The sequence below is a fragment of the Lindgomyces ingoldianus genome, assembly GCF_010093535.1.
Source record: "Lindgomyces ingoldianus strain ATCC 200398 unplaced genomic scaffold BDR25scaffold_70, whole genome shotgun sequence".
Classification (NCBI taxonomy): Eukaryota; Fungi; Ascomycota; class Dothideomycetes; order Pleosporales; family Lindgomycetaceae; genus Lindgomyces; species Lindgomyces ingoldianus.
In genome coordinates, this window is record NW_022985231.1 from 1 (window position 1) to 23,584 (window position 23,584).

The window sequence follows — 23,584 nt, forward strand, 5'->3', positions numbered from 1 at the left end:
CGTCAGAAGTGAGCAGAGGGTGTTAGAGGCTGTTCTAATTAGATTTTAACCTGAAACGTGCGGATAGGGTAAGATGTGTACCTGTAGCGTCCTTGGCGGTTTGGGATTGGCTGGTAAGGTCGCACTGCCCTGGTTGGGTGGGTTGGTGGGCGTGGCAGGAGGAGATGTGAAGCTGGGTTGGTTAGATTGTTTATTGTGGCGGCCGTGCGCGTAAGCGAGCTGTTACGTAATCATTCCTAATTAGGACTAGCCCCCTTCTTCCTGGAAAGGAAGGCTAATCTGCTCGTCTCAGCCATGCTACCAGTGAATTGACTCATCAACTCTTTTAAAACGCCTACAAAATCTCCACCTCACAAGGCCATGGCTAGTGTAGGTCGGCTTTCCTCTCTGCAACATGCCCTTAGTTAATGTTTCCACGCTGACAGATTAGCTCTGGGCTACCGCTTCCGGAAGTACCCTTTTACAAACTACTATACCATAGCACATACAAATAGAAAAATCAGTTTACGTGCATCTACTCGTACTATTATGTTTATTTTAGCTAACTAATCTAGTAATTATTAGCCATGTAAGCGTAAGAGGCCAACGTCCACTTGTTCTGCCTCCCATACAGCTAGCGTCTTCGAGGAAGATATATAATGTGGATGGCTAACGCCGAGAATGTGACGACTTAACTGCACACACTGGTTCATAAGTTTAATGGCTTCTGCATTGCGACCCTGCCCTTTCCAGGTAAAAGCAAGATTGTTCATCCTGGTCGGTGTGTCTAGATGGCCCACTCCCAGCATCTTCTTACTGGTCTCCATCACTTGCAACTCTAGCTCTTCCGCTACATCCCACCGGCCTTGATTTTGGCAAGTCGATGCTAGATTGGCCATGCTGGTTAGCGTGGAAGGATGGTCCGCTCCCAGCTTCTGCTTGCGAGTCTCCATCACTTGCACAAGCAGCTCTTCCGCTGCATGCCACCGGCCTTGATTCCAGTAAGTCGACGCCAGATTGGCTACACTGGTCAGTGTGTCTGGATGGCCCGCTCCTAGCGTCTTCTTGCGAGTCTCTATTACTTGCACAAACAGTTCTTCCGCTGCATCCCACCGGCCTTGATTTCGGTAAGTCGACGCCAAATTGGCCATGCCGGTCAGCGTGTCTAGATGGCCGGCTCCCAGCTTGCGATGTCTTGATAGCTCTGCTCAAACCGTACTGCGTTGCTGGCGTGGGCCCAGAAGACCCACGTCTCTGGTGATCACTCTCTGGTTCGGTATGCCAATTCGATGACCAGTTGAGACTTACTTCGCAGCGGTCAGCTGTCCGCTGTGGTCTGCGCCCTTCGCACGTACCCAACGCCGCCTAGGCCGACAAGCGCGGTCCGCGAGCCCGGTGCAGCGCATTTCGTCTGAATTTGATCGAACAGCTCGCTTCTCTCGATGAAGTCGGCGTCACGACTGAAGGGTATAACTGCTAACGGCTTCAGCGGTGTTTCTGGTCGATCTAGGTGGGGCTACCGTTACCTAGCGTTCGTCCGGACCCTCAGACCCTCCCACGACTTACCAGGTGGAAGACGGAACTCGGCGTTGACAGGGCCGTTAATGATGCCGGCCTGGAAACCAGAGTTCGTGTCGCCAAAAGATATCACGGAGACCATAATGCTGTCGCAGCAGTGGAGCATGCATCGGCGGTGTCTGCGACGAAGCCACAGCTGGACTTCAGCCTGGCGGTCTTGGCCGGTTGCAAGGCTGAGGGGAAGCGCTGAAGGCTGAAAGCCAGTCGAGCATGAAACCGATCACTTGCAGGAGAGTGTTTGAGTTTTTGTGGCATGTTATTTTTGAGCATGATTCTGTGTATTGAGTTCTCTTCATATTTACGGGCCGAGTCTGAAAGCTGGCGAGTAGTTGTCCCGAGCTGGAAACATATTTACCTTCGAATCTAGTTTCTAGCGCCATAGCGAATTATTCAATTTGCTACAGGAAGCAGGTTGGTTAGTAACCAGGGCTTAAATAAAAGCGGAGAAGCATCCAGTATGTCAAATTTGTCCTCTAAAAACGTGACGGGGCCTGACGCACAGAGGGAGAGGAGAGCGGGGGAAAGAAGAGACTTATGACAACTGCGAGGATGGCTGAATTGAACGGAGTAGTTGGGAATATGTGGGAAGAAAGGCAGAAGTGAAAGAAACAAAGTCGGCCTTGAATCTTGGCATGGCTCATAACACTGCGAAGTGGCAACAAAAAAAAAATCCCCCTGACAGATCTGTGCGCTCATATGTATACTAAAATTGTGTAAGACATAAGGTGGGATGAAAACGCCCGGGCCTTTACGATTTTGGGAAGTACTTGGTATTGAACTCGTCGACGATCTCCCGTGCTGCTGTGACAATCTCTACTGCGCCTGGGGAGTCAGAATGACAACAAAGCGAAACAGGATAATCGCCGAGTGGTAGCTGAAGCTCTTCGCCAGTGACGGCAGTGACGGAAGCGTTATCGACCTGGGCTCGCACGTGCTTCTTTATATCGTCTAGATGCCATGGCCTAAGATATTAGTACACACGGTGAATCGACCGGATCTAGAAAACCCACTTCTTCTTCCGGTCGATAACCAGGGTCTTGTCTGCATTGTATTTCACATCACCGTATATCTCCGCCGTAAAAGGCAAACCTAACTCTTTGGCAACTTCCTCTTGTATCGTTCCCGCGAGTCCAAACACTCTTGTTCCCTTCGGCACGCCCTTATATACTGCTCTGCAGATATCCCTATCTCTGTACATCATGCCATAGAGTATTCCGTGTGGCTTAACGTGGTGCAGTAGCATCCCCTCGACGTCTAAGAATGCCTTGAGCGCCCCAACCTGGTACCGAACCGCAGCTGTTAATTCCTCGGGAGTCATTTTGATCTCGCGCCGTCCGAACCCTTGTATGTCCGGGAGACCAGGGTGTGCTCCGACAGCGATGCCGTGCTTCTTGCAGGCGAGGACGGTCTGCTGCATGATCAAAGGGTCGCTGGAGTTATTAGCCCTATCTTGAAGCATAAAGTTTACCGCAGCAGTTCAGTACATACCCAGCGTGGAACCCACAGGCGACATTGGCATGATCAATGAGGGGGATTAGCTCATCGTCCGGGCCACACTTGAAGTTGCCGTATCCTTCGCCCAGGTCGACATTAATTTTCACGGCATGCTTGATCGCTGGCATTGTGGACAATAACCCGGTAATCTCTCAATCAACGAAGCAAACATCCATCAGCCAAGGGCACTGCCACTATTATGGCATCCATGACGGCAGGCTCGTGTTCCTGTTATCAATCAACCCCTCCCGTCTCCCCACTTCTACCAATTCCTTGGGTGACATCTCAACCCGGCAACCCGACGCAAATAAATTGCCGGATGTGGTTTGACAGGCAGCTGATCGCGTCGGATGCTGCTCCCAAGCATACGGACGACAGGCGAATTCACGCTGCGGTGCCTGCTGGACCCGTCTGTCGTTGGATGAGATCAGGGGAGCCTTCGGAGGAGGGGTGGGCTGGCAGAGGGTTTAGATAGGCCAGCGGCTACCTCTTACATTGCGCAACGCGATGCGACCCTTTGAAGAGCGAACTGACGGAGTTTGTGCTGTCATAAGCTAGCATATTCGAAGGTTCCCTTGACTTTGACATGGAGAAGCTGAAAACGCTGCTCGTCGCGAACCGAGGCGAAATCGCGGTCTGTCTTGGCTGATCCCCTGTCAACACCACAGCTGACATCATCATCCCTCGTAGGTCCGCATATGCAAGACTGCAAAAAAGCTCAACATCAAGACCATTGCCATCTATTCAGACGCTGATGCTGCATCGCAACATGTCCGCGAGGCCGATGAAGCCGTTCTTCTAGCTAGCAGCAATGCCACAGCATACACTGACGAGCAGAGCATTATCGATATAGCCAAACAGACCAAGGCCGACGCCATCATCCCTGGTTATGGATTTCTTTCCGAGAACGCACACTTTGCGCGACTCGTTGGCGAAGCTGGCATCGCGTGGGTTGGCCCGTCACCCGAATCCATTGAGGAATTCGGCGTCAAGCATGTCGCGCGTGAATTGGCCGAGAAGGCTAATGTCCCCATTGTCCCTGGAACCAAAGGTCTAGTCGAAGATGAAGAAGCTGCAGCAAACGCCGCTGAGAGCATCGGCTTCCCGGTTATGCTCAAAACGACGGGCGGAGGCGGTGGCATGGGACTGGTCACGTGTAACAGCGCCAATGAGGTCCGCAATGGCTTTAAAATGGTTCGATCGCGCGGAAAGACGCTTTTCAAGAACCCGGGGGTCTTCGTTGAGCGTTTCTATCCTGCGAGCCATCATGTCGAGGTTCAAGTGTTCGGCAACGGCCAGGGCCAGGCCATCCATTTTGGCGAACGTGAATGCTCGATACAGAGGAGACACCAGAAGGTCATCGAGGAATGTCCAAGTCCTTTTGTGGAGAAACACCCAGAGTTACGAAAGAAATTGGGGGATGCTGCTGTCCACCTATCGGAGTCGATCAAGTATGGGTCTGCAGGAACCATTGAGTATCTCGTCGATGACAACACGGGTGACTTCTTCTTCCTCGAGATGAACACTCGACTTCAAGTCGAGCATGGAATTACCGAACTTTGCTACGGCGTCGACCTAGTGGAGCTTATGTTAAAGCAAGCGGATTCCCAGCTTGCTGGAAAAGGCGGGCTTGATGGAAATGTGCTGAAGGAAATGCAACCCTCAGGACCATCTGGTGTGGCTATCGAAGTTCGCATATACGCCGAAAACCCCCTAAAGGACTATGCACCCTCACCAGGCCTTCTTCAAAAGGTCGAGTGGAAGAACGTCTCTGGCAGTCGAATCGACACTTGGGTGTTCACCGGCTCACGCATCACACCAAATTATGGTCTGTGAACTCTTTATCTGGAAGTCTGGAAGCTGACTACATTTAGATCCTCTCATTGCGAAAGCCATGATCCATTCCAACTCCCGTGTGAAGGCAATTAGCAGCATGAAAGAATTACTTGACGAATCTTCAATATGTGGCCCACCTACTAATCTAGAGTTCCTTGCAGAGATCATGGATGACCCAACATTCAAATCAGGAAACACATTAACCAGCTTCCTTCAATCGTTCAAATACGTGCCTCATGCGATTGATGTCATCTCAGCAGGCGCCTACACCCTCATCCAGGACCTTCCCGCCAGACCGACGGTCGGCAAGGGAATACCTCACTCTGGGCCGATGGACCCCTTGGCCTTCCAAATCGCTAATATGTTGGTGGGAAATCCGCGCGGCAGGGAAGGTCTAGAGATCACTTTGAGTGGACCTGAGCTTCGCTTCGTTGGGCCAGCCATTGTTGCTTTGTGCGGAGCCCCGATGGAAGCCTCGCTGGATGATAAAGAGTTTCCCATGTGGGCCAAGGTCAAGGTAGAGGCAGGGCAAAAGCTGAAGATTGGAAAAACAACTGGCAATGGGTGCCGATCCTATCTTGCAGTGTTTGGTGGATTCCCCGAAGTCGCCGACTACTTCGGTTCCAAATCTACCTCTCCACTAGTCGCTATTGGGGGCTATCAAGGCCGATCGCTAGCTCCGGGAGACCTCCTTCGCACAGTAGCAAAACTCCCAGATTATGTCGGCATAGTATCCCTTCCAGAGAGATTACGACCAGTATACAATTCTCACTGGGAGATCAAGGCTATGGTCGGTCCTCACGATGAAGGATACCTTCTACCCGAAGACATTGAAATGATATACAGCACCGAATGGAAGATTTCTCACAATGCTTCTCGAAGTGGAATTCGTCTCGTCGGCCCTGTTCCGAAATGGGCGAGGAAGGATGGCGGCGAAGGCGGTGCTCATCCGAGCAACCTCATCGAATACGGATATCCTCTTGGAACCCTCAACTGGACCGGCGATGATCCCTGTATCTTCCCCATTGATGCGCCTAACTTCGGTGGCTTTGTTAGCAGTACCACTATCATCCGGGCAGAATGGTGGAAGCTTGGCCAGATTAAGGCAGGCAACACGTTGAAGTATGTCCGCGTCGGCTTGGAGGATGCACTGAAGAAGCGAAAGAAGCTGGACGGATTTCTAGACTCTGTTGAGCATGCGATTCAGTCTAGTGGAAGCTTCGACAATATCGACAAGCTGCAGGCATGTCACGTGGATTTCCATGAGGGTGACATAGGCAAGGCAGTCATCTGGGAGCAGGAGGGATATGGGCATATACCCCCGGTGAAGTATCGGCAGGTATGAAACATGCCCTTTCCACAACCCTCATCTAATACCCTCCAGGGCGGCGATGACCACCTCATCATCGAATATGGCAACGACACCTTCGATCTCAACCACCGCAGCCGCGTCACTGCCCTCGAAAACGCCCTAAACTCCCCCTCCACACCCACCCTCATCGCACAAAATCTCATCAACACAGTCGGCTGTTGCACAACCCTCCTCCTCTTCTACAACGGCGCTCTCCTCCCCCGCAGCACCCTCCTCTCCCACCTCCTCACCCTCGAAACCCAACTCGGCTCTCTCCGAACTGTTAAAGTCCCGACTCGCCTCTTCCACCTCCCCATAACCTTCGAATCCCAGGCCCAAACTAAAGCTACGCAACGATACATAACAAACCAAAGACCCCACGCTCCCTACCTTCCTGACAACCTCGCCTTCGTCGCCGCAAACAACGCATTCACACCAGGTCAGCTCAAAAACATTTACCTTACGGGGCAATTCATGGCGGTGGTAGTTGGGTTTTTCTGCGGAAACACAGTATCGCTTCCCGTAGACCCTCGCCAGCGAATGTCCTGTCCGAAAATGAACCCATCCCGCGTTTTCACTCCCGAAGGGACGGTAAGCTGGGGTGGAAGCTGCATGAGTATCTATCCTGTGGATTCCCCCGGTGGGTATCAGATGACAGGGCGCACGGTCCCGTGTTGGGATTACTATGGCTGGAAAAAGGGTTTTGAAGGGGGCAGGCCGTGGCTGTTTCGCGATTTTGATATATTGACGTACTACCAGGTCAGTGAATCAGAGATGGATAACCTCCTCCAAGAATTCCGAACTGGACGGTATGATTTTGAATATCAGGAAGTGGAGTTTGATATGGGGGCGCACAATAAGTTGCTTGAGGATACGACGGAGGAGGTGAAGGAGATTAGGGAAAAGCAGAATCATGCACAGGAGGAGATGATGGAGAAGGAGAGGGAGAGTTTGGAGAGATGGAGGAGGGAGAAGGCGGAGAACCAGGTCGATGAGTCGACGGTGGAAAAGCTGTTGCTGGATCCGAAGATTTTGTCGGTAGAGGCCCCGGTGGATGCGAATGTTTGGAAGGTGGAGGTCAAAGAGAGCGATGAGGTTACGGAGGGTTTGGTGGTGAGTTGTTTTTGCTTTAGTTTAGATGTTAGAATCGGATTGGATGGCATAGAGCATTTGGGTATTTGCTGACGCAGACGCAGATCGTTATCCTCGAAGCTATGAAACTTGAAATCGCGGTAAGGACTCCAGATGCGGTCGTGGCGCAATTGAAGAAGGGGAAGGTGGTAGTGGAGAAGATGTTGGTGAAGCCGGGGGATACGGTGCAGGCGGGTGGACATATTGGGTTGCTGCGGGTGGAATGATTTGCGTTTTGTGTATGTTAGCAAGTACTTAAGCTAGCGTATTCATTCCTTCATTTTAGTTAACTAGGATGTTGTTATCCGCTCATGTCTCATGTTTAGATCTTTGCATAATCGTTATTTTGCCAAGTCGTCGTTTGCATATTTGATATCCACACTCGTCTCAAACATCAAGATTGAAGTTATCCTATGCTACAACTTCGCGCCCCTCTCGCTTCCTAACTTCTCCTCAATCGGCCGTAACATCGCCCTCATCATCTCCTCCGCATTCAACTCCTGCCCAGTCCCCTCTCCAGCAGGCGGCGCAATATTCCACTCGGGCAAAACCCTCGTCCCCGTCAAGCTCAACTCCAACATAGTCCCACACGGATACTCTTTCTTCTGCAGCAACTCTAACATGTGCTTCGCCACATCGTCCGGCGTCAGGGCCTTGGCCTCCGCAAACGAGAATTGCGAGATCTTGGATGGTGTGAATAAGGGGGTGTTGACGGCACCGGGACAGATGGTAGTTATTTTGACACCGGTTAGGGGTTCGGTGGAAGAGAGCGATTTTACGAAGCCGATGATGGCGTGCTTAGTTGCGCAGTAGAGGGGCGCAGCAACTGAGCCGGCTATGCCGCCTATGGACGCCTATGGCGCATGTCAACATGTGCGGGATCTATCCATCTCAGGGGTTTTATCATCTCGCATCATGTGATCCTAGTCAAGGAATCCCTAGGTAGATGGTCTTAACTTACAATAATGCAAACGCTCGCCCTCTTTCCCCTCTCCAAACTCTTCCTCATGGCCATCCTCGTCAACTTCACTGGATGATCCACATTGACCCTTACCTGCATATACCCCTTTTCCCCATCCCCTTCCTCTCTATCATCCCAGAAATTCGAAAATGGCGGTTCAAACAGTCCTGCACAGATACCATATGCGTCGGGAACATCATTCCACTTTTCCTCGCACGCGGCGAAGATTTTGTCGAACGACGACCATTTGGAGACATCAGATTGGATGAAGAGGATGTTAGGTTTGGAGGCTGCGAAGGCGGTGAAAAGTGGTGTGGGGCGGAGGTCAGCGACGAGGACACGAGCTCCCAGGGCGTGGGATTGTTGGGTTAGTGCAAGGCCGATGCCTAAGAGTTAGGGTATTAGTAAGTATACTGGGGCCATGGAGTTGTTTTTTTGTTGTATGGAATGATAGAGAGATAGAAATGATGGGTGAGGTGCAGGTGCAGGTGCTTACCCGATGCGCCTCCGGTGATGAGGATGATTTTGTCCTTGAGTGGGATATCAATAGACATATCGAATGCTCAATTACCCACCAATACTCTAATGGGCTTAGGAAAACTAATTATGGGATTGACAGCGGATTTGTTTATTTAGCTGTAGTTAAAGTCCATGCAATGATGTTGGAGCTCAGTTATACAGAATCGATCGGGTAAGGAATCCCGGCGCCTTGGTTGGCTGCGCTGAATGAGGGGCATGTGGGATGAACACCCGAGAAGCGTTTGCGGGGCGAGGAACGCTTGTCGACGGTGCTGTGAGTAACCGGATTCTGGGGAAGATCCGCATGGAGAGATGCATGGAGACATCTGGTCGGAGGCTGTTGGAAATAATGTTGACAAAGGGATGGATGGATGGAGATCTAGACTGAGATGAGACTGAAGCAATGAGTAAAAGTAGTCGACTGCATCACCTTCCTAGTAAAGACGCTGCCGAATAATGAACTGTGTAAATGAAGCGACGTCGAGGCTGTAATGATCCAAATACAGAAGACACAACGTTCAAACCCCAGCGCCAAGCCCACTCCATTTCACCCCTCCATAGCCTCTCAAAACTCCCTCTCATGCTCCCTCATAATGTCCCCACCCTCGATGACCACCCTCTCAACCCCAATGGTCACCTGGATACTCTCCATATCAATCAAATTCTTCTCATCCGGCTGAATAACTTCCAAATAATATGGATCTAAAAAAGCCGCTTCGAAATCCTCGTACTTCTTGACCCAGAAGTCGCCCATGCCGTCGAAAGCGAGGGGACTTCGTCCCGTGGCTGAGAACATCTTTGCGCCGAGGGATTTGTAAGAAGAGGTGGTGTGGTACTGGGGGGTGTTAGGATAGTGGAAATGGAAGGTGGTGTGTAGTGAAAGGGAACGAGAAGGGAGAGGATTCTGACTTGAACGTATTTTATGATACCGTTACGTTGAAGCCATTCTGTGGCTAGTGGGCCGTGCTTGTAGGCCCAGTATTTACTGAACTCATCTTCGGTTGTGCCGGGTTTGCGATTTACGCAGACGGTCACGCGGATTAGGGATTCGGTGCTCATTTTGGGCGTTGGTGAGAATGACAGACTGTATGAGGCAACTGGAGGGGATTTGGTGGGATAGTTGGTAGATTTGAGGCCTTGGGGATGGCAGCCGGCATGCAAAAGTGCTCATATATAAAGGAGGGACACCTCCTACGCCACTCCCTTGAATCGGCATCGCGGAAGAAGGTCCGCTCTGATGAACAGGCAAGCATAGGATCAAGAGCGGATATCGGAATCGGGGCTAGGTCTTTCACCAAGGCTAACGCATTTCCAAGAAGACTTCCTGAGTGTGGTGCAGGTAACCCAACTCAATTAGCATTGTGGCTATGTAGGTCCGCTTTTACTCAACCTGGTTAGGAATATGAATGAATCAAGGTCGATTGTACGTGAAAAGTGAAAAACTCTGGGCGATGACATATTACAAAGCTTAAAATATGTCTGACTGAATGATATTTAAGTGATCTAGCAGTACCAGCCGCCGTCGATGGGCATTGCGTTACCAGTTATGAACGATGAGTTATCGGAAATGAGAAACTCGATGAGTGGTGGTACTTCCGCCTGGTTAGCTGCTCGGTTCAAAGCAAGAAAGCTCAAATCCATCTTTGTGCCTCGAATCTCTGCAGACTTCCTGAACATGGGCGTGTCGATGGGACCGCTGCAAGAAGTGAGATAGCGTCTTCTGTGCGGGCTCGATAACACTTACGGGCAGAAGCAGTTGCATCTTATGTTCCTCTCCCCCAGTTCCTTCGCCGCTGCTCTCGTCATACCGACCACTGCGTGCTTCGATGCAACGTAGGCGACGCTCTTCTTTGAGCCCATAAGACCTAGGATGCTGGCAGCATTCACAATGGAGCCACCGTTGTTGAAGTGTGGAATCTCAGCGCGCATACAATTTAAGAGACCCTTGCAATTCACGCCCATGATGAATTCCCAGTCCTCATCATCGACTTCCTCTATCCTAGCGATATTGTTCTGTTTTCCGATAACGCCTGCGAGGTTTGCTGCGCCATCGAGTTTGCCAAATTTGGACACGGTGGCTGCAATCCAGTCCTCCACCTGTTTCTTATCGCTGACATCTACGACAGTTGCGAGGACCTGGGCTCCAGACTCCCGTAACTCGGCTTCAAGCTCCTTGAGGGGCTTCTCTTGGACGTCTGCAATAGACAGTTTCGCGCCTTTGCTAGAGAAGAGTTTAGCGGTTTCGAGGCCCATACCGGAGGCAGCGCCAGTGATGACAATGACCTTGTCCTTTATTGACATAGTGTTTGGATATATAAATGAGATGAGCTTGAGAAGGCTTTGAGGAAAATAAAGGGATTGAGATGAAAATGACAGCGGCTAGAAGTGCCTGCCCGCCTTTCTTTTTATGGGTCGTCCTTCGCTATGAAGGGCCTCGCGAGGCATTCCAATGGCGTTTCATGAAGCATACCGAACAACTACAGCTTCTTCAGGATCGGAAGTGCTACCGAGACTCCGTGGCTAGAGCTGTGGGTGTGGAACTGAGGAGTGTGAGGAGCAGAGGAAGAGCTTCTCCGAAAGCGGTCGGCGCTCTGAAGCCCCGATCTGATCGGAGCTCCGCAGCTCTCATACTCACGGAAGACCATGATCCTTTGACTCTCTCCGACTTTGGCTCTGCCTGCCATGCTTCCCTCAGCTCTAGGTTACGTTGCTATCCGTTCCCTTACTCTAACGATGGCTATGCATGGCCCCAATCCCTTAAATGGGGATCCGTCGACGACCCCTCCTCAGCATAGCACATCATGTCTTTCCTCGCGACCCTTCCTGCCAAGCTAGTCAATGGTAATAGCAGCGATGCCACAAATGACGAAACTCTTATTAATGGCCACAAACGCCCAGTCCGAATCGCGGGTGCCTCAGGTGGCTTCTCGGATCGCCAGCGCGCCATCAGCTCGCTTGCAAAACTCGACGTCGACGTAATAGTTGGCGATTGGCTCTCTGAATGCACAATGACACTGCACGGGGCTCAAAAGGTGGATAATGAGAAACTTCGCGCCCAAGGCAAGCTGATGGAGGAACCTGTCGGTCTTTTCGATCCAACCTTCATTGAAAACTTATCCCCTGCTTTGGCAGACATCGCGCGCAAAGGAATTAAGGTCGCTGTAAATGCAGGAGCATGCGATACAGAACTCCTTGCGCGGACTGTAGAGAAAGAAGTGAAGAGACAGGGCTTAGATCTCAAAGTTGCTTATGTGGAAGGAGACGAGGTTACGGATACGGTCAACAGGTTGATCAAGCAGGGCGAGAAGTTCACGAGTCTTATGACTGGGGAGGACTTGAAAGACTGGGGATACACTCCCATATACTCGCAATGCTACCTTGGTGGAGCTGGGATTGCTGAAGCCCTCAAGAATGGGGCTGACATTGTTGTATGCGGTCGTGTCGCAGATGCAGCACCCGCTGTTGGAGGTGAGTCTCGGATGATCAAACCCAGGTTTCTGAAGCTGATCCATTGTAGCTGGCATGTGGTGGCACGACTGGAATCGAGACAAGGACTTTGATCAGATTGCGGGGAGCCTGATTTGCGGCCATCTCATTGAATGTGCGGCGTATGTGTGTGGCGGCTACTTTTCTGGTTTCAAGAGGCTCATGGATGGTTGCACCAACCTTGGATTCCCCATTTCCGAGCTCTATGCGGATGGAAGTTGCGCCATCGAGAAGGAACCTGGTACTGGCGGCGAAGTATGTGAAACCAAACATCTCTATAGTCATTGACACTTACGACGATATAGGTTTCTGTCGGCACTGTCGCCTCTCAACTACTCTACGAAATTCAGGGGCCTCTCTATTTTGGCTCGGACGTCACGGCGAATATCGAAGGTGTCGTTATGACCGAGGAGGGAAAAGACCGCGTCCGCGTCACCGGTGTGAAAGGTCTCCCACCACCCACAACTACCAAAGTCGGCATGACGGCAGTAGGCGGCTACCAAGCCGAGTTCCACGTCTACATCTGTGGGATAGATCTGGAGGCTAAGGCTGAATGGATCGAGAAGCAGATTCGATATTCCGCTGGAGATGCGGTGAAAGAGCTCTCTTGCTTCAAATTTAGCCTGAATGGATACTGCCCGGACAACCCAAGGAATCAAGACGTTGCTACATGCGATCTGCGCATCTTTGTGCAAACCAAGAACAAGAAATTAGTTGATAAGTCGACACTCGATGTTCCTGGCTTCAATCGATGGTGCATGGACAACGGTCTCCAAGGGTGCCCTGGGTGGACGCTGGGCAACGACCAGCGTCAATCCGAAGGGAAGATTTACTACGAGTACTACGTTGCTTTGCTTGCTCAGTCAGAAGTTCAGCATCGTGTTGTCCTCCCTTGGCTCAATAGCAAGACACTTGACGTGCGTCCGCCAGCCAGGATGAAGGAATATCCTCGCGACCAGCCTAGCTATGAGACGACAGATCCAGTTGATCTGAAGCAGTACGGACCTACGACTCGAGGACCAATGGGCTGGGTCGTAGGAGGCCGGTCCGGTGACAAGGCTTCAGATGCTAATGTCGGCTTCTATGTTCGCCATGACGATGAATGGGACTGGCTTCGTTCCTTACTTACAATACCGAAGATCCAGTATCTACTTGATGAGGAATACAAGGGCGGCAAGATTGAGCGCTTTGAGATTCCTGGCATTCGAGCTGTTCATTTCTTGCTGAGAGACCACCTTGACCGTGGCTTCAATTCGACCAGTACCTACGATACACTAGGGAAGAATGTGGGCGAATATTTGCGGAGCAAGTGGGTGGATATTCCGAACAAATTCCTCTCCCGAGGTCGATTTTGAGTGATTTTCATAGCGGGGTGAAATTGATATTCATTCAAATGACGTTTTCCACCTTCTCGACGCGTTTGCTTGGTATTCCCATTCCAGAAGACTTGCACTCAGGGTCTGCTCCAACACCGCTTAACCTTTTCCCCCCTGAATCTGGGGCCCCGCCTTCCTGAGCTTTAGCTTCGTCGATCATTCCTCGCGCTAAGGAACGCGATTTCGAACCCCATTCTTTTTCAGATGTCAACTGCCTCTTCATAATCCGTTGCATTTCCTCAGACCCTGCATAACGACATTCATAATGAGTTCCTCGGTAGATACAGAATTCTCGGCCAGACGGCGAAGGCGCGCCTCAATGGCCTGCCTTTCATGCCGAAAGAGCCGCATCCGGGTAAGTGTCACGTCGTCATGTGCAAAAGCATTGCTAACGGTGGACAGTGCAAGGTTGAGTCAGGACAGAAGGCATGTAGTCAGTGCCAGCAAACGGAGACGGAGTGCACTTTTGATGCAAGGGATGGTCGCAAGAAGTGAGCATTCACCAACTCCTAAATTCATCAACAATTTCGGTTAGCTCACACGTGCTCAGTCGTGCGAACTCGAAGGCGGTAGCGAACGAACTCAGCAAGCGGATTCAGCACCTCGAAAGCTTGCTCAAGGAAACTGGACATGGACATGCCATTCCAGACGCCCCGACTCCATTGGAGCATCTGCATGATCAGCACCCACATCCCATGGAAACCGATTCAGAGTCCCAGTCTACACCCTGCTACGATGACGAACCCCCTCCCTACCCCGAAGCGCCACAATCTACACGTGGATCACAGCCTCATGATGCTTCAGCGCACAGTAAGGCCATCATTGGGAAGCTTGCCCCTCGACCCGTCAAGTTTGACATGGCTTCTGGCCGTGTTCGATTCTTCGGTCCAACAACAAACATGCACATTCTCTCACGGTCAACATCAGATCCTAGCAAAAACTCCGAAAGCTTCTGGCCAATCTCCACACTTGTCAGGGATCTCTCGCCCGAGACCCATGACTATATCATCGATCTTTTCTTCGATCATCACAACTCGGCTTTGCACATCGTCCACAAATGGGCATTTCTCGATGATTTGAAGGAGGGTGGGACCCAATTCTATTCGAATTTCTTGCACATGTGCATGTTGGCTGAGGGATATCGGTACGCGGACAAGTCGAGAGCAGATCTCAAAAAGCTTGCTTGTCCGGGTCCAGATTCTTCAACGTTCCATACCAAGGCTAAAAAGATGGCCGAACTTGAGCTGGTGAAGCCTGGAGGTGTGCCGTCAATCCAAGCCTTCTTTCTTCTTGGAGATTTAGAGGTTGGGATTGGGCGTGATGACACTGGGTGGATGTATGCAGGAATGGCTTTCCGGCTGCTGTTCGACGTCGGCCTTCATGTGGACCCGAGCGAGATACATCTGACTGAACGAGAAGTGCAGATCCGCCATATGGTATTGTGGGCATGCATTTTGAACGATGTGTAAGTCCAGCTATTCGTGTATCAGATCATTCGCTTACTCCAGCAGGTATTGGTCTCTCTACCTCGGTCGCCCTACCATGTTAAAAGCTTCAGACATGGCTCCAGCATGCTTAAATAAGGACTTTGATCGCCTCATCGAAAGCCAAACCCGGACTTATGCATACGAGAAGACGATCGAGACACGCGTTTACGAGGCGCTACTGCAGCTGATGGATCTGCTCGAGCCATTGTGCGAGACAAGAGACCTTAGGAAGAATCTAAAGCCAGCGGATGCGTACTTAAAGATTGCGACTCTCGACAGGCGGCTGAATAATTGGTATGCTGATCTCCCCGACCGCCTCCGCTGGATACCCGACAATATTCGAACTGCACCGGCTTCCTTTTTTGTTCTTCAGTGAGTACCACATCATTCCTCCCAAACTTTACGAGACTAATTCGATGGCCTCACAGCACACAATACCACACCGCGCTTATACTCCTCCACCGCACATTCCCAACTCAACCCCCACAAACGCAAACGGCCCGACACTCCGGCTCAACTCACTTCTCCACACTCTCCCGCACTGTATGCGTCTCCAACGCCGAACAAGTTGCAGAAATCATCTCGCAATACCGTAAACGGTTTGATATCAGGAGGATCTTCGTCACCGGCCTCCAACACGTCGGAACTTCCGCAACAGCCCTGATGGCCGAAGTCAGCATGCTGCAGAACGATCAAGACAGCGGGGAGCGTAGCCGGCTATTAGAACACTTGCACGACCTACGAAACGCAATGCGTGAAATGAGTGAAATGTATCAGCCGGCGGTTTTAATGGCTACCGTCGTGGGCCACTTCATCCGTGACTCTGGAGACATGCGTCAGGAAGACGCGATGAATGTTGGCACACAAACTAACATCCCGCTTGGCTCCTCCTCCTCCTCAACTACCACTTCCATATCAACCTCCAAACACCCTAGCATCCTCACCGCCCCAAACTCATCCCGCGCCACCCGCGCCAGCACCCTCGCTCCCCCTGACTCCACTCAACCCTCTAGCTCCTTTGCATCTTCCTCCAGCCAACTCTACACTCGTGGTACCGTAACCCCCATCAACGGCCCTAGCTATTATTTCCAAAATAGTGGGAATGATAGCAGCTTCGATGGAAGAGGAGGTTTGCCGTTTTTGCCAAGTAGTTGGTTCGAGGAAATGAATTGGGAAGAGGATACGGAATTTTTGAATTTGATGGGTTTGAAGGATTTGCAGGCAGTGGCGGGCGCCGGCGGGATAGTATTGATGGATGCCTTCGAGGGATTGGAGGCGGGGGGTTTGTATGATGGGTGAGATGAGGGAGGGGGAAAGAAAGAGAGAGGTGAGCTAGAAGTTGGTTTGATACCCTGGGTAATGTGTACACGCTTTATAATTCGCGGAACTCGTGATGTGTTGCATGAATTATTGTCTTCCGCCGTCTAAGTGATGTCGATGCCTTGATTCGATGGTGGTTGGTGGTGTTTGGAATTCTTTCGACTGCTGCTTCATATTCATACTCCCACACGCCGTCAGCGTAGAAGGGTTTCATCTTAAATTGGACCATTGGCATTTTGCTCTATCATTTCAGTCAGCCATTCTTTTGGATTAACGGCGTGGCCGTTCCCGTCCCTTGCATCTCTCAATATCAACGAAATGGAATGGGGCAGCATGATTCCAAAGGATATCTGTTGCCTCATCTCCAGCCTTGGAGCTATCGCTTCTTGATGGTCCCAATATGGCATACAGGCGGCATTTAGTGCGGCCTAAGCGGCGAACTTATTGCAGAGTTTCATCGATCGATACCACAGCCGGTGACATAGAGCTGGGATCGACTACTTCTTTAACTGCTATAAGGGTCGTGCCTCTCGACGACGATAGCAACTCCCTTTTGCATAGACACGAGCCGGCGTAAGATGCAAGCCGATGGAACGAAATTTCCAGTTCAAAACATAAACCTCATGCTAGTGAGGAGCCTGCAAAACCGCATTGTAGAAGGTGGAGAATCGCTCGTATGCTTTAACGATGAGCTAAGGAGGTACGAAAGGCGTTGTGGGTGGATTTAAGGCCCAGAAGTCCATTTCAAGAATTTGATATGTGGCATCAACATTATGCTTGATCTCCTCTCTGCCATTAGAGCCACTCAGCCAGTGCCTGTACGCAGTGTTAAGATCTTTAGAAATCTACATGTCCTGGAATGTTAGTTACAGATTGTTCGTGTACTCGAAACCACAAGCTGCTTTCAGCTTGTTGATCATGCTCGTCTCGGCGTTGTTAGATGCGGATGTGATTTGCATCAGACCCTTGGCCAACATAGACGAGTAGAACTACTGGAAGACTTTCTTGTCATCAATAGACTTGAAGACTGTCATTATCCGTGTGAGAGAATTTTTCATATCGCCGTCCTCGGTAATATTGGTGCCCAGCTTCTTCAGCAAGGTGTCAGTGTGCTTGGCGAGAAGTTCGGGTGACTGGTAGGAGTGGGAGGCACCTGCTTGGGTAGATCTAGTGAGTGAATGTTAATGTGGCAATGGGAAGACCTAGGCGGTTTTTGGGGTACCTGCATGCAAATTTTAAGAAGGCGGGGAGCATGAGAGACCGGGTTAAATAGTCTACAGCGACAACCCAAGGCGGCTGCGAATGATGTAGGCCTTTGGGGAAGCGTTGCTGGCGCTGTTAGTGGATCACGGGGCTCCGTCTATGCCTTGGTAATGCTTGCAATTCGGACTGACAAACTGAAAAAAGAGTCCTATGAAGAAAAAGATAAAGAAAAAGATTTGGAAATATTATAATTTAAAGCTAAATTGATGGATGGAAGTAAATAAATAAATGTTGGTTCATCTAAGGTCCAGTGCGCGTTTGTGTCGGCGCAGAAGACAACACATGTTTTTACAAGCAATCAGAGAAAAAGTATATCTACACGCCCGACTTACGGCGTCGCCCACTTACGAGCCTCCGGATACAGCAGCAGTAATCATCATGATCTGTACCGTCCTCCTACGATCAACTTCTTTCTTCAACATCAGCAAGCAAGTGGCAACAACGACATCCTCACTCAACCCCTCCTTCCCTCCAACATCTTCACCAAGCACTAACTCTCCTCCATTGCCCGCACTACAGCTCTTACTGCCCTCAGTCCTCGTCTGACTGTTCCTAATTAACGCCGCAAGTCTCTTCCCACCCATACTCAACACAAGCGCTGTTCCCTTCTTCCCCTCGTCGCCAAACCCCTTCGCACGTTTGTACTCCCATTCAAAACTCCTCCCATCAGGCATGATGAATTTCTGACTCCTGGACGTCCATTTCGATGCCGTTTTAATCTCCGCATCTTCTCCAAGAAGATGTAACACAGGATCCCGGCCCGGGCCGAAGAAATACGTCGTTGCAATACTCTGCTTCTCGTCCGCATTGCTCAAAACGCAGTTCCCTGAGTTGCGTTGCGCGCGTGTAGATAGATATGCAAGGCTACCATCGGCATTGTGGATGCTGATTTGGAGTTCTTTTAGGGGAAGGGGAAGGCGAAGGACTGGGGTCCCTTTGGTATTTATATGGAGTGATTTCGCGGGTTGGAAGGCGGTATCAGGGGAGAGGGTTGTGCCACTAGTGATGGAGACAGAGTCTGAGGATATCAGCTCTTGTTTCTCCTTGTCGGAGAGCGTTTTGATGTCGACAGGCGGCTTCTCGAGATGGTTTGCGGTGAGGGTTGTAGTGCTCATCGTTGCGGTTGCTCGAAGTTAATGTGGGTTGGACTGTGCTGTGTGTGCTGCGCTATGTAAGTTAATCCTGTAAGTGACCATCTCGAATCATCCAGCATCAAAGACACCTTTATACAAGCCATTGTGACGGCAAAGCTGAGCTGTAAAGGGATGATACCGGTGTGCGCGTGCGATGCGACGACTTGCAAGGCGTTCATGAGGTTGACTTTTGAGGCTTGGTGGGCGGGCATGACGCTTGATCGACACCTTGGCTCGTATTTCGCATTCGATCGTATCGTTTCGCATGTGGCCATTGGATGGGCCAGGGCGTTTTGAAAGCCGGTTTACCGACGTCATTGGCATCTTTGAGTTGCTATCAGTGGTGGCAGTGCACAAACTATTTGTTTTGAGTAGTTACCACACAACTCTTTAGTTATTGCGCTATCAGAACGATGCCATTAGCGGTGCTTCTAAGATGACCTTGAATCTCCAGTCGGCGAATTCGAAGGGCTTGTTATAGCAATGAATCGCAAGTCCCACATCTAAGTTTTGGCCCAAATAGCATCGAAGTGTTAGAAGCACTCTATGGAGAATCTCAGAATTCATTTCGTGTTGGGCCCAAGATCAGCACTTCTGCCTTCCCTCTGCTTCTCTTTCACTCAGTTTAGCTCTTCGTCATCCGAAACACACATCGGAGTGGGAGACTCGAGACGCGGTGAAAAGTCATGCCGCGTGCCCATGCAATTCATTCTGAGCGTTTCATCTTGGATGCCTTGCTCGGCCTCAGAGTTCTTCCATGTCTGCCGCCCAAATCGACCACACGCCTGTCCACCCCAGGGAGACTAACGCCAGACGTGTGGCTTGCATTGCATTGTACTATTGTTCATGGAAGCACTGTTGGTTTTGGGTACCTGTCTGTAAGAGTAATTATCATAGAACTAGTTTTATAAGCTTTCTTCAGCCTCCTTTGAGACTACAACAAGGGTGTTTGGGCAATGGGACTTGTTAGATTCTGTACTGACTGAGATGGCGTGCTGCGGGATTAGGAAATGTACTACCGTGTGATACAAGATCTCGCGCTAAGTAAACTTTAGACAGGCAAGCTGAGGTTCTCGAAGGCTCTAAGTAGTCTAACTCCATACCTCGCCATATCTGCGGCTAATCTCTTAGAAATACGTTGAATCAAAGTTTTAGGTTGTACCTGGCAGACGCTCATTTCACTAGTAACTATGTTTTTGTGAGCATGATGTTAGGTGATTAAATATACAACATATTTGCACCTACTACGGAGCATTAACATGTTGGATTTGATTAGTCAAACCTGCTACTGGAATCAGGAACAGCATTAACAGGATCCAAATCGTAATTCATCACAGACAAGCAATGTCAAATCTAATCGAGCATTAAGCTTATCTATCTAAACAAACCCTAGATCCTCTGTTGCCTAAGGAGCGAATGTCTCAACTATGTTTCAGTCGCATCCATCGTTCCAGAAAATTCCCCGAGGGGCTAGTGCAGATTTCCATACTGATCCTTTTCACTTTCCTACTCTGGAAGCCACATCTCGTCCCTTGATTGCAAAGTGTGGCTTGCAACCCGCTGAACTATATCCTTGTTTTTTGGCGAATCCGCGTCGCAAATCGGCAACGTCTAGATCAAATGAGAGCTAAGCCCAACCGAATTACGCAGAGATACACCACCGCCCATTTCCAATTCGTCATTGGGAGCAACATCACGCGTGAAGATGCTCCTTGAAATACGGTAGGATTTGTAGAGGAGTTGCCTCCATTTCCGGTTACGGCCTCGGAGTTCATGAGCATGACAGAGATTTCGGCAGCCATGGTGTCGTGAATAGGTGGAGTGGGATGCAGGGAGTCGAGCCAGAAGTATTCATTTTGCGGAATTTGGCAGGTTGCGTTGAATGTGGATTCGTTGTAGGTGCGGCTGTGGAGATGTTAGTAGAAGCGTTGATTAGCGTTGATGAAGATCTCCTTTCCAAGCAGGCCAAATAGAAAGTGAGGGTTGTGAGGGGTAAAAAATGAAAAGTAGACAAACCGTGAATAAGAGAAACAAAACCCCGTCGTATTTTTAAGTCCCTCTGTCTCCGGCTTCACATCCGGTTTATCCAAGACCTGATTAAACAGGGTAAAAGTATCGTAAAAGAACGCTGTGACATCTGTATGCTGCTGCACAAGCCGCTGCACCATATTCATGATCCTCATATTAAAGTCTGCAATGGCTACTCTTTCCATCTCGACAAATTGCGCTGACATGCTGCCTTGGTTCATCGTAAGCGGACTCCGATGGACTGCCGGGACGCTGAGAAACAAGAAGTTACGTGCACCAGCAGCATAGAGCTCGTTGACGAGACTATTGTAAGATGCAATAATGGCGCTGTGGATCGTACTGTTGCCCGTTTGGTATGTTCCGGTGACATCATTGATGCCGAAGAAGGATGCGAAAAGCGTGTTGTCGGACTTCCAAGTCGCTTTGCTGGTGTTGTTTTGCGCATAATTAGGCAGGAAGAATTCGTGAACTTGTTGTTTCATGGGCCGAAACCGGTTTGGTGTAATAGAGCCGTCGACGACAGCACCAGGGAAGGCGAAATTGTAGGTTGAGACGACGGAGGCATTGTAGGTGAGAGAGAGGAAGTCGACCCAGTTCCGACCGTTGGAGAATGTTAGACCCCTGGAATTGTCAGCTTTGACCGATATATGAAAGAAAAAGGCTCAGAGCATGTAGGGTTCCATACGGAAAGGCAGGGTTCCCCAAAGGGTTAGCGGTGTTGGGCTGCGTGCCATTGATGTTGAACCCTGTTGCTGTGTATGAATCGCCGAAGATGAAGAGGTTAGATATTTTATCGAACCCAAGCCAGTTTGCGGATTGTGAATCCTGCGCTTGGATTTGGGGTAAAATAGAGAGAGAAATGAAAAGACATGTTCGAAGGGCGAACATTTTGTTGACTTCAAGTCGAGAACCGCAGGATTGGATATTTAAAGTTATCAAAAATCTAAGAATTGGGGTGGTATACCTGCCCAGGTGAGCCTAGCATGCTCGTTGACGGGTCAGGGAAATGCGATGGTCTGAATAAGTGGAATTTGGAGACTGGAGAAGCCTTATACCTGAGGTCACAGAGACACTCGCCAATTTGGAATGGTTACCAAGTGCTTGAAGAGCTCGGTTTTGCATCGAAATTCTTGAGGCAAGAGCCTTAGGTTCTTTGTAACTCTCAAGATCCCGCGGCTTTGGTGATGGCATCGAAGACATGGGGATGAAACATCGTCAAGCGGGTTGGGCTGCAGCCGCCACAATGCTTCGCCAAAGTGATCGCCGGATTTGCTGATCGATTTTCCAGCATATGCTGAAGAGTTTCGTGGGATTCATCCGGCAGCATTGAGCTTGCTTCGTCTTGTAAAGTTAATGCAAAGAAGCCTGAAAGTTCCAAATCGAGGTCGAAGACGGCTTGAGGGGCGCAATGGCTTCTAGAAAAAGACGCCGAACGCTCGATAGAAGGTATGCAGGACATCTGATCGAAATGGTAGGTGCACCTACCGAGGTATTAAGATGTTAATGGTCGGATGAAGGTCAAGGACTGGAAACCTTAGCCTTGAGCCCACCTTTTCGATCTGCAACCTACCACGTGATAGAACACTGCGCCTGGGCATCTTGTCACTTGACATTGGACGTGAAAGGAGTGATTGAGGACGGAGATTGGGATCGATCAAATGCTCTCCTTCATTCTAGCAGGGGGTTTAACAGATCATCTCTTTCCTGGTTATATTCCCCTCCTGGTAACAATGTGCTGTACCTTTTGTTACTGCTGTGAAACATTTTTGAAAACCCTCTCAACTCTTTTAATATTTATGATATTCTTCGAAATTATAAAAGTACATTCCTTCATAAATATACAGATTAATCAGAGCAAAAGCGCGAATCATCACGTGGATAAGCGGCTGAGTCAGCGACCTCACATTGCGTCTCAGTTCGGTATTTTTTCCAGCAACCTTCAGCAACCTGCAACTCTCAAAAACACACACCCATTCCGCTAAACAGCGCTGTATTGTAACGCAATCTCATAGGGATGACCCAAAAGTTCATTCTACTGGCAGTAGCGGTGCGGAAAACACATTCCTGACCTTGCTCATGGAGAGGTCGCTACTTCAAGTCCTTCAAATCGGCCCTTCATGAACATACACTCCTTCCAATTGACCAACCCGCTCTCGAAATGCTCCTGGCCAACTTAAATCCTCGGAGACTGAGGCAGCTGTAACCTGGGCAGCTGTTCCAGTTAGGCGTTTTCTCTTACACACCTCGCACACAAGTATCTGTGACAGCTCCTGTTTCACCAAAGATTCCATCATCATATCCCCAAGATAGGCTAGCGCAGAGGTACGCACTTACTACTTTAGGAAATGTCAGATCGAATAATCTCTGTACCAAATGGGTGTCACTATTCATCCTACGGACCTTCGACACACTATTGAAAGCACCAACAAGAGATGAAGGGGAGGCCAAGTGAAAAGTGTAGTATAAGTATGGACGATATGTGCAGCGGGAAGCTTCTGCACCAGCGGTCCATCACTCAGTTTAGTCCTATCATCCCCTAGTTTCTTGATTTTTATCATTCTTTCGCGACGTTAGAGACGTCCCATTTTTATTCTAGCCAATCACGTTCTCTCCTACTATAAACATTCCTAGCTCCAAGCTAC

General features: G+C 50.0%; 10 protein-coding genes across 10 annotated transcripts; 3 read left to right on the forward strand and 7 right to left on the reverse strand.

Moving 5' to 3' along the window:
* Positions 1-596: 596 nt before the first annotated feature.
* Positions 597-1,004, reverse strand: BDR25DRAFT_192691 (kinesin light chain; the record flags this gene model as incomplete). Its single annotated transcript, XM_033684295.1, has 1 exon — positions 597-1,004. A coding segment is annotated over one exon (408 nt), but the record flags the coding sequence as incomplete, so codon positions are not given.
* Positions 1,005-1,193: 189 nt separating this feature from the next.
* On the reverse strand, positions 1,194-1,489 carry BDR25DRAFT_386033 (uncharacterized protein; the record flags this gene model as incomplete). The annotated part of the gene is made up of 1 exon (XM_033697974.1): positions 1,194-1,489. A coding segment is annotated over one exon (192 nt), but the record flags the coding sequence as incomplete, so codon positions are not given.
* Positions 1,490-1,860: 371 nt separating this feature from the next.
* On the reverse strand, positions 1,861-3,240 carry BDR25DRAFT_338120 (LamB/YcsF). The gene is made up of 3 exons (XM_033693254.1): positions 3,046-3,240; positions 2,568-2,987; positions 1,861-2,519 (listed from the first exon to the last, which is right to left on the reverse strand). The coding sequence occupies exons 1-3, from the start codon at positions 3,177-3,179 to the stop codon at positions 2,306-2,308; spliced, it is 768 nt and encodes a 255-aa protein (XP_033539663.1). The 5' UTR covers positions 3,180-3,240; the 3' UTR covers positions 1,861-2,305.
* A 322-nt stretch (positions 3,241-3,562) lies between these two features.
* BDR25DRAFT_397433 (uncharacterized protein) lies at positions 3,563-7,596 on the forward strand (the record flags this gene model as incomplete). Its single annotated transcript, XM_033698506.1, has 5 exons — positions 3,563-3,685; positions 3,742-4,879; positions 4,926-6,226; positions 6,272-7,343; positions 7,406-7,596. The coding sequence occupies exons 1-5, from the start codon at positions 3,638-3,640 to the stop codon at positions 7,594-7,596; spliced, it is 3,750 nt and encodes a 1,249-aa protein (XP_033539664.1). The 5' UTR covers positions 3,563-3,637.
* A 189-nt stretch (positions 7,597-7,785) lies between these two features.
* On the reverse strand, positions 7,786-9,908 carry BDR25DRAFT_330025 (NAD(P)-binding protein; the record flags this gene model as incomplete). The annotated part of the gene is made up of 5 exons (XM_033692494.1): positions 7,786-8,166; positions 8,331-8,716; positions 8,827-8,892; positions 9,453-9,635; positions 9,785-9,908. The coding sequence occupies 5 exons, from the start codon at positions 9,906-9,908 to the stop codon at positions 7,786-7,788; spliced, it is 1,140 nt and encodes a 379-aa protein (XP_033539665.1).
* A 309-nt stretch (positions 9,909-10,217) lies between these two features.
* On the reverse strand, positions 10,218-11,382 carry BDR25DRAFT_122278 (3-alpha--hydroxysteroid dehydrogenase). Its single transcript, XM_033683718.1, has 2 exons — positions 10,594-11,382; positions 10,218-10,545 (listed from the first exon to the last, which is right to left on the reverse strand). The coding sequence occupies exons 1-2, from the start codon at positions 11,148-11,150 to the stop codon at positions 10,353-10,355; spliced, it is 750 nt and encodes a 249-aa protein (XP_033539666.1). The 5' UTR covers positions 11,151-11,382; the 3' UTR covers positions 10,218-10,352.
* A 268-nt stretch (positions 11,383-11,650) lies between these two features.
* BDR25DRAFT_338123 (DUF1446-domain-containing protein) lies at positions 11,651-13,690 on the forward strand (the record flags this gene model as incomplete). Its single annotated transcript, XM_033693255.1, has 4 exons — positions 11,651-11,690; positions 11,748-12,317; positions 12,367-12,590; positions 12,641-13,690. The coding sequence occupies 4 exons, from the start codon at positions 11,651-11,653 to the stop codon at positions 13,688-13,690; spliced, it is 1,884 nt and encodes a 627-aa protein (XP_033539667.1).
* Positions 13,691-14,235: 545 nt separating this feature from the next.
* BDR25DRAFT_386050 (uncharacterized protein) lies at positions 14,236-16,497 on the forward strand (the record flags this gene model as incomplete). The annotated part of the gene is made up of 3 exons (XM_033697975.1): positions 14,236-15,176; positions 15,220-15,570; positions 15,627-16,497. Coding segments are annotated over 3 exons (2,163 nt in total), but the record flags the coding sequence as incomplete, so codon positions are not given.
* Positions 16,498-17,996: 1,499 nt separating this feature from the next.
* On the reverse strand, positions 17,997-19,079 carry BDR25DRAFT_308107 (uncharacterized protein). Its single transcript, XM_033690963.1, has one exon. The coding sequence runs from the start codon at positions 18,894-18,896 to the stop codon at positions 18,126-18,128; it is 771 nt and encodes a 256-aa protein (XP_033539669.1). The 5' UTR covers positions 18,897-19,079; the 3' UTR covers positions 17,997-18,125.
* Positions 19,080-20,530: 1,451 nt separating this feature from the next.
* BDR25DRAFT_386053 (uncharacterized protein) lies at positions 20,531-21,830 on the reverse strand (the record flags this gene model as incomplete). Its single annotated transcript, XM_033697976.1, has 3 exons — positions 20,531-20,819; positions 20,931-21,563; positions 21,628-21,830. 3 exons carry the CDS (start codon positions 21,828-21,830, stop codon positions 20,531-20,533), a joined length of 1,125 nt encoding a protein of 374 aa, XP_033539670.1.
* Positions 21,831-23,584: the final 1,754 nt, after the last annotated feature.